Raw genomic sequence first — 8,998 nt, forward strand, 5'->3', positions numbered from 1 at the left:
GTTTCTTAAGTTGTAACTATGTATTAATATCTAAGTGTAACGATTTAATCATAAATAAGCATTTGTAAGAAGTATTTGCTCAGTGTTACTCTGTCTTGTATACTTTTAATTACAAAAACTCAAACATTGGAAATTTTAATAAAGATGGAAGAAAATAACTAATAACAGATTTGAAGGAAGTCCTTAATTTAATCACAAATTAAAGTTGTCTTTCCAAGCTTAGCAATATCTGACAAAAGTCAGCCAGTAAATTCTTTTTTCTTTTGTAAAAATTAAAAAGAATAATTAAAAGAAAAAAAAACTTGAAATGATTTACAAGATTTGAAATAAATGCTTAACAATTGTCAAATGATGCGTTTGTAATGGTGGCTTAAAAACATGGCCTTTAGGTCAAAACATGGTTAAAAACCATGTTTTGAAGCCATCTCACAAACACATCGTTATTGCATCTGTTTAGCCTAAAAGCCATATTTTTAAGTCACCATTCCTACCACATCGTTAATGCATCGCTTTTTAGGCCACCACTGCAAATCTATCGTTATTGCATCGTTAGGCATCATTTTAAGCCACCACCGCAAATACATCGTCACCGCATCGTTAATGCATCGATAGGCATTGTTTTCCACTAAAAACATGGTTTTTAGGTTACAATCGCAAACACATTGTTATTGCATCGTTACCGCATCGTTATGCATTGTTTTAAGTCACCATCGCAAACACATCGTTATTGCATCATTAGGCATCGTTTTGCCCTGAAAAACATGTTTTTAAGCCATCATCGCAAACACATCATTTCTGCATCGTTTTGTCCTAAAAACATGGTTATCAGGCCACCGTCACAAACACATCGTTACCACATCGTTTTGGCCTAAAAAACATGTTTTTGGGCCATCTTTGCAAACACATCATTAGCACATCGATATGCATTGTTTTAAGCCACCATTGCAAATGTATCGTTAATGCATCATTTTGGCCTAAAAATCATGTTTTTAAGTTACCATTGCAAATACATCGTTAATGCATTATTAAACATAACAACGAAATACAATTAAATTAGAAAAAGAAAAGAAAATATTCTTTATTTTTCTCACTCAACGATTATATATGTAAATGTATATTTTGTAAGGAAACAAGACAAATATAAGAGAATTCATACATCATAGGCAAATCAAGAGTAGTTGTGTACATCTCCAAACTTCATCACTGTCTCGCCTTTTTGTACCTCATTAACACAAAAGTAAATAAATAAGGCATTATTGAGTTATTCAAATTTTGTTATATAAAAAAAAGCAAGTTAAAATTAGTAAAGGGACATTAATATCTTAGTTGGTTTTCCACGCTTACCATATATATGTCACCACTTTCCCTCATCACGATCTATTTCTTTCTTCTATTCTAGCTCCTTCTCAAACGAAGAATTATTTTAAGAGGCAGTCTTCGCACCCCTCCTCTTTCAATCTTTTTCCTCAGCCAAGAATCATGAAACCTTGTACTGAAAAATATTGTGTATCCAAAAAATATTCCAATTATCATTCCACATCCATAGCCCATCATCACGATCTTCCAATCAAATATTCCACGATCATCATGTTTCTCACTATGATCTCCTTCTTGTTGCACCTTACCATTGTCGCACGAAGTAGATAGAGGAGACCCACATAAATCTAAGTTCCCACTATATGAATCATCTTTGAATGTATCGAATTGATTTCCACAAGGTATTGGTCCAACTAATATGTTAAGTGAAAGGTTTAAGAATGAAAGTTGTGTCAAATTTGTTAACTTACTTGGAATCTTTCCAACTAACTCATTTGAAGACAGATCTAACCATTCAATATTACTTAAATATATCAATGACATTGGAATGGATCCCTTTAGCTTGTTATGAGAAAAGTTGAGCCCTTTCAAAGCTTTTAGATTTCCAATCAATTTCGGAATTTCTCCTTCAAAGTCATTTTTTGAGAAATCAATTGTTATGAAAATACTTATTATTTTTTCTAGCACATGTTCAGTACCTTTCATGAACACAATCACAGAATCTTGGTAATAGTTGTCTCCTATGCGTGTCATTTTACTGATTGCACGTCCATCCATCATAGCTGTGAAACTTTCAAAATATTTTGTGGGTAAGAGACCATTGAATCCATTATTAGAGAGATCCATGATTTTCAACTTGCGAAAAGGAGATTTAACAGTAGGTGCGCCTATAGAACCATGGAATCTATTGGAATTCAAAACAAGAACTTGAAGCATTGGAAGATCTTCCAACCAGTGAGGGAAGGTATCGTTTATCTTGTTTTTTCCCACGTCTAAAACTTCCAAACTTTTGCAATTGCACAATGATCGTGGAAGGGATCCTTCTAGTTGATTGTCATTAAGGTGCAGACTCCTCAAATTTGTTGAATTTTCAAACATGTCACAAGGGATTTCTCCACTCAAATTATTTATATCCAAATCCAATACGGAAAGGTAGAATTTGTTTCCAAGGCATGAAGGGATTTTTCCTTGAATACTATTATTAGAGAAATCAAGGATGTAAATTTTACTCAAATTGCAATATGAAGAAGGAATTTCTCCAGACAGAAGATTGTTGGAGATGAAAAGAACAATCAATGAAGGTGGAACAATTGGCAGATTCCCTTGTATCATGTTAGAGCGAAGATCCAAATATTGTAAGTTTTTAAATGGAATTTGCTCTACATGTGTCAAAAAGTTGTGAGATATATTTAAATGAGACAATGAAGGAGTGCCTTGATTCCATAACCATTCGGGAATACTTCCGTGAATTTGATTATTGGAAAGTCCTAACCTCTTTAGTTTTTTCATGCTTTTCAGAAAAGATGGAAAAGCACTAATATTGCACGAAGCCAAACTCAAATATTGAAGTTGAGGGAAAAGATTATCATTATCAAGATAGTTATTTGAGCTCAAAGTAACATTGTTATAAGAAAGATCAAGATTCTCAAGATTTCTCAACATTGAGAACTTGTATAACTCCAAATCACCATACAAATTATTGGTGGAGAGAAATAGATGTTTTAGGTTCTCTAGTTGAAAAATTGAGCTTGGAATCTGGCTATGAAATTTATTGAAACCCAAGAGAAGGCTTTCAATAGATTTTGATTTAAAGTCTTTAATTGGGCCAGTAAATTTATTACGATTTAGGCGTAAATACCTTAAAAATGGAAGAGAATATATCCAAGAAGGTATTGATCCACTGAGTAAGTTATCAGATAAAATAAGGACTTCTAAATGCACTGACAATGGACTTTGGGTGGAGTTTGTTTCTAAGATTTCAGGAATCTCACCAACAAAATTGTTGCCAGAAAGATCTAATTCGATGAGTTGTTGAATATTAAGAGAAAACCATGGGATCTGACCCCCAAAATTGTTGTAATTGAGGTATAAAGCAGTGAGTTGTACTAATTGGGTGAGATTAGTCAACATTACAGGATATGATGGCCCTCTAAAACTACAATTTCGGAGAGACAAAACCTGCAAAAACTTGGCACTTGTACACAAGTTCGAGAAGTCAACAGAGATTTTGGTGTGTGAAAGAACTAAGTACCTGAGTGGGCTGCTCCAATTAAATGTAGGCAAAGAGCCAGTCAAGTCATTGTTGTTCCATAAATCAAGGTGATGAAGGTTTGGTAAGCGAAAGACATTTCCGGGAAATTTCCCTCGCAATTCACAGTGACTGAGATCAAGAAACATCAAAGACAAAGACACATTCGTGAACAAGTTATTATCTAGTGAAACACCAGACATGTCGACACGATTCAAAGTGAGCTCCCTCAGATCGGTGAAATTTTGAAGCATTCTTTTTAAGACATATGTCTCCAGAAAAATACTATTTGTAGAAGAAAATATGAGATGAGAGAGTTTAGAAAGGTGAGACAGCTCGACAGGTACATTACCAGAAAAATTGGTATTACCAAGGCTAGTCTTTTCAAGTTGGCAAGACTACTAAAATCAGAAGGAATTGGAGAGCCATTGAAATTAATGTCGTCGAGGATTAAGGATTGGAGATGTCGAAGTGAGAAGAGGGTGCTATTGGAATGAAGAGAGCCTTGAAGGAAGCTAAAACTCATGTTAAGGCCAATTACATGGCCCGAAATAGTATCACACAACACTCCATCCCATGAACAACAATCAGTACCATTCTTCCAAGAGACAGTCTTCAAGTGTGCAATATCTAAGTATTCTGGATTGAGAGATAAGGAGTTGCTGAATTTGAGCAAAGCAGATCTCTCATCTGGATGGCACAATTGAGAAGGTAAAGGAGTAGAGGGGTAGATTAGAAATTGAGAATCAAGTAGTACAAAGCAAACGAGAAACACCAACCACCCCATCTTAGATTCGCAGGTTCCTCAAAGTAGTTAGAACAAAAACTCTATTTTTGTTTGGTTTCGGTCCTGATATTTATATTTATGTATATATATATATATGTGTGTGTGTGTAAATATAGCTGCTTACCATTATGGTCATATGTGATCAATTGATTGTGTCAAAAAGAAAGAAAGAAAATAATGCATGAGTTGATATATCCTCCAGGTTGGAAAAGTCTTGTTTCTGAACACTTATTTAATTTGGACCGATGCAAAAGTAATGAAGCTGGGCCCCAAAAAACTTATTTTCTATAGGACTTTTGTGCCATATATTATATAATTTAAATTATTGTTTTTGTTCTTTTACGTTGAAAATTATACTCTTTGAATACTGACCAATAAAGTAATTTCTTCGAATCAATCCAAATGGATTTTGAATATTTGATTTTAAAAATAACTATTCGTATGTCGTATCCTTATAATGCTACAAAATAACATAATTTTAAGAGAATAAAAATACTAAAGTTTTTAATATTCATTTTTAAGAGAATAATTTTAATATTATTTGTTCTTATGTTTAAGAGAATAAAAATTAAAGTTTATAATTGATTTTGTTTTAAATAAGGAGATGCATCAATTTTTTTTATTATTTTTAATAAAACATGGATATAGAAAGATTTTTTTTTTATATAATTTCTTTATAAAGGGGTGATAAAACATGGATCTATAAGTTTTCTTTTCTTTTCACTTTTATAATTTGTCCTTGTTTTCTTTGACTTTTACTGCATAAATTTTTATTTTTTGCGCAATGACTTATTGCGTTCAATTATTACTACTACCCATAGCAGCGATGATTAAGTGGGACGTAAAACCACCTCATATCAACCGTATGATTAAGTGAGAAAAATTTTGTTTCTGAATACTAGATTTGGACCAATGCCAAATTAATGACGTTTGAACCCCAAAAAGCTGTTTAAAAACAGATTTATTGAAATACTGGCGGACAAAGAACTTTTATTTTTATTAAGGATGCCATGGAAGACTTTTATAACTTGTGTTAAGTGAATCAGATTAGGTAGACTTTTATCTACCTAGCTAGACATATTTAATATCAACTTATTCATATTTCGTTTTGTTTATAATAAATAAAAATAAAACATAATGAGTACTAGAGGTATAGTTGAGAAGTTTGGGGTAGGTACTTGAAATGACCAAACTATTCTAGACCTTTGGACTATTAACGAAAACTATCCATAGACACTAATCCTTAATAAAACTTACAAGTGAAATGATTATAACTTTATTAAAAACTTGTAAAAATAAATGTTAAACTTACATAAAATTTAAAGTAGGATATGGGATCTCATTGTTTTAAAATCAAAACATAACATAATTGTAATTAAAAGAGATTACATAATAAAGTGCGGAAAAATACACATAAAACCATAAGTAAAGAAACTTCATCCTCGAATCGAACTCTCGGCCCTTCAATTCCATTCCGCCTCAATACACATGCCCAAACTACCAAGAACCTTTTCCGCCATCAAAGCTATTTTCCTGCACATATGAACATAAAAGGAGTGAGCCTAATGCCCAGCAAGGAAAAATCTAACACATAAACCATATACATAAATTTTATAATGTAACATAAAACATATCATAACACATATGTCACATACATACTATAATTGTCATTATTACTTGGGGTCCCATAAACTAAACAAGTCATATGCCCATTAGATTAGTGGGGCTTGCTAGCTAAGCAAGTCATATGCCCATAATTTATTGGGGCTTGTTAGTTATACAGTTCATATGCCCAAGTCTACAAACATACATAACATAACATCACATAAATCATAGGTTAATCATAACACATATATTATAAGATAACACATAATATAACATATAGAATCATATCCTATTTTCCTTACCAAAAATACCGGGATATGAGAACAGTTTTGGGACTTTGGAACACTCCTAAAAACCATAAATGGAAGGGTGAGTATACTAAAGAGAATGAGATGAAAAGAATGGAAGAACTATACCATTAATAATATACTTACCAAAAACCTTATGTTCAAGAACTTAGATTTCCTATCCAAGAATAAAGAATAAGGTTAGAATGCTAAGTAGAAGACTATAAGAACTTAATAATACCAAATGAACTAGAGTGTGGAATACCTTGAATGCTTCTATAGCCAATCTAAACCTTGAACTGAAATGCTATAAACCTTACTTCCCAAGTGTTTGGTAAGCTTATAATGATTAAGCTTATAATTCCCAACTCAAGTGTTTACACTCTCACAATAACCTAGCAACTTGCAGCCTCTGAACTTAGTTTGATGAATGAATAAATGGCTGGGTACTAGGTCCTATTTATAGAGTTTAGGAATGAAAAGATATTCATAAAAATAATGGTTTTTTAAGTGAAAAATAATTGAATTATCGTTTAGCAGAGGCTGAAGACTCGTTCAGAAAGATGCTGGACTTATCAAGAGATTAAAGATTTGAATTGAGAAAATTTTCAAAAGCTTTCAAAATACACTGAAGGAGGCGATATATCGCCCCCTGTAGGCGATATATCGCCTGGGCCAGCATGCCCGAGGCAATCGTGCGAAGTTTCGTGTTTTTCGTATCCCCGTACTGCGATATATCGCCCCCTAAAGCTACGATATATCGGCATACGCTGAATATTTAAATACAAAATTACACAATTTTAGCTTAATTTGAATTGAGTAAACAGCCTTGACTAAGTCCCCTAACGTTTTCAAAGCTGCTGATAGACCATAGGGTATTCAAATATTACTCTTAATAAACTTATTCCTCAAAAATGCTTAATTATCATTAAACATACACATGAAAAGTGCTATTATCTTATTGGGTCTTATCTAAACCTTATAATATAATGAATATTACCCTCAATATCAGTCATATTAATCAAACCTTAGGTTAAAATTAATATTCTTAAACTATAGGTTAAACTTAGAAAATCTACAAGTGTTACTATGAGTGTCCAAATAAATCCCGGTCTGAACCAAAAATCCACAATCATAACAATAATACTATTATAACTATTATACTACTATCTAACTAGCTAAGTAAAGTTCTTTGGACTCTACAGTACTTTTATTGTTTTCAGGATAAATTGTTAACCTAATATTTTTATATGACAGGTGTATATTGTAGTTATCCTACAATAAAGTATGTTATTACTAGTGATTTTTGTTCCTTGCTGAATGTGCAAAACTCCTCGCTATTGATGTTAGCGAGAATTTTATTTTTGCTAAATATTGTCGCTATTGCTTTGCCGCTAAATCAAAGCAGTATTCAGGATTTTAAGAGTCCTCTCTAATACAAGATAATAGCAAGAATAATAATTCTTGCTAATTAAAATATTTTGTTGCAAATATTTTGCCGCAGAATTTATTGGGCACCTTTTTTGCAAGGATGATATCCTCGTTAATGCTTCCTTATTTTCTAATTTTAATTATTTTTTTAATTTAATTTTAATTTCTATATGAAATTATCTAATGATTTGTTTATTTTTATTTAATTCTAATTTATTTAAATTAATTTAATTTTAATTTTATATGATGAATAATTAAAAATTGTATGACATGCATAATTATAAATAAAAAAACTAAACATCAAGTGACACAGAAAAACTAAATATTTAAGTTATGTGTCTTCTAAAATGTCAAAAGTTAATTATCTTCTAAGTCATTAAAAGTTAGGTATCTTCTAAAATATGAAAAGTCTATGCATCTCCTAGGTCTTCATCTTATTCTTCTCCTTCTCCATCTCCATCTCCATCTATTTCTCCATTTGAATTTTGTGGTTGTGTTTGAAATGAAAATGGAAAGGCCGAGGTTGAAATAATTGAGGTAAATTAATAAGAGGCAAATCTTGTCCAAGGGATGTTGAGCAATTTGCTCTAAATTTATTAAGCTCGGTTGTAACATTTTGAAATTCCTAATAAAATTCGTTAATATGTCATCCCGACCCTTTGCAATGATCTATCCACTGCTAACTTTGTCTTTCAGCTCACTCTGTGAAACAAACCAGTGATCGATTCTTGCTTCATTCTTACATTACTTTAAAACACTTACAATTCTTGCTTCAATTTGTTTGTCCAAATCTGTGACAAGAACCTTATACTTTTCTCGTGCTCTTATCCAAACTTGGTACCGCTCTACATCTTCCACACCTAGTTCGTTTTTCTACAACATACAACATAATTAAAGTTGGTGTGTGCAATATTCTTTAAATGTAAAATAGTGATGTGAATTACTTACCAAGTCCTCTCTAACATTGGCAAGCCCTCTACGAGATGTGCGATGCCTCGAAGTATATTTGAGAGCTCTTTCACGTTGTGCTTCCTGCAAAGCCTACATAAAATAAGTAAAGGTAAGTGTTACACCCAGATTTCGAGACTTGAGGTTGTGATCTCGAAAGCTGGATCCGTCAGGTGTGAGCTCGCGATAGCTAAAATACATGTTCATGATTTAGACGCCAACTCCTCGATACAGGTGGCAACCTCGAAGATAGGTAACCTCGAAGTCCTTATAAGCTCGAAAGACAGAACATCGGAGGACGCCCATTGTCGGGTGGCCTCGAATCAAGAGGTCCAAGCTTGGCATGGGTGTGAGCTCGAAATAAGGTGGCTTCGG

The 8,998-nt window shown here is 32.7% G+C and overlaps 1 protein-coding gene across 3 annotated transcripts; it reads right to left on the minus strand.

The window, feature by feature from the left end:
* Nucleotides 1–1,053: 1,053 nt before the first annotated feature.
* LOC133783218 (receptor-like protein 19) lies at nt 1,054–4,434 on the minus strand. Of its 3 annotated transcripts, XM_062222764.1 has the most exons (3): nt 3,918–4,434; nt 1,345–3,697; nt 1,054–1,222 (listed from the first exon to the last, which is right to left on the minus strand). In XM_062222764.1, the coding sequence occupies exon 2, from the start codon at nt 3,445–3,447 to the stop codon at nt 1,396–1,398; it is 2,052 nt and encodes a 683-aa protein (XP_062078748.1). In that variant the 5' UTR covers nt 3,448–3,697; nt 3,918–4,434; the 3' UTR covers nt 1,054–1,222; nt 1,345–1,395. The 3 variants fall into 3 exon arrangements, with proteins under 3 accessions (XP_062078748.1, XP_062078747.1, XP_062078746.1); XM_062222763.1 differs by having other exon boundaries at nt 1,054–1,212; nt 1,345–4,434; XM_062222762.1 differs by having other exon boundaries at nt 1,345–4,433.
* Between the last annotated feature and the right edge of the window lie 4,564 nt (nt 4,435–8,998).

The sequence above is a fragment of the Humulus lupulus genome, chromosome 6, assembly GCF_963169125.1.
Source record: "Humulus lupulus chromosome 6, drHumLupu1.1, whole genome shotgun sequence".
Taxonomy (NCBI): domain Eukaryota; kingdom Viridiplantae; phylum Streptophyta; class Magnoliopsida; order Rosales; family Cannabaceae; genus Humulus; species Humulus lupulus.

What these genes read in the sequence shown, in the direction of transcription:
- LOC133783218 (XM_062222763.1), bottom strand. Translation starts at nt 3,819, where the DNA reads ATGCTTCAAAATTTCACCGATCTGAGGGAGCTCACTTTGAATCGTGTC.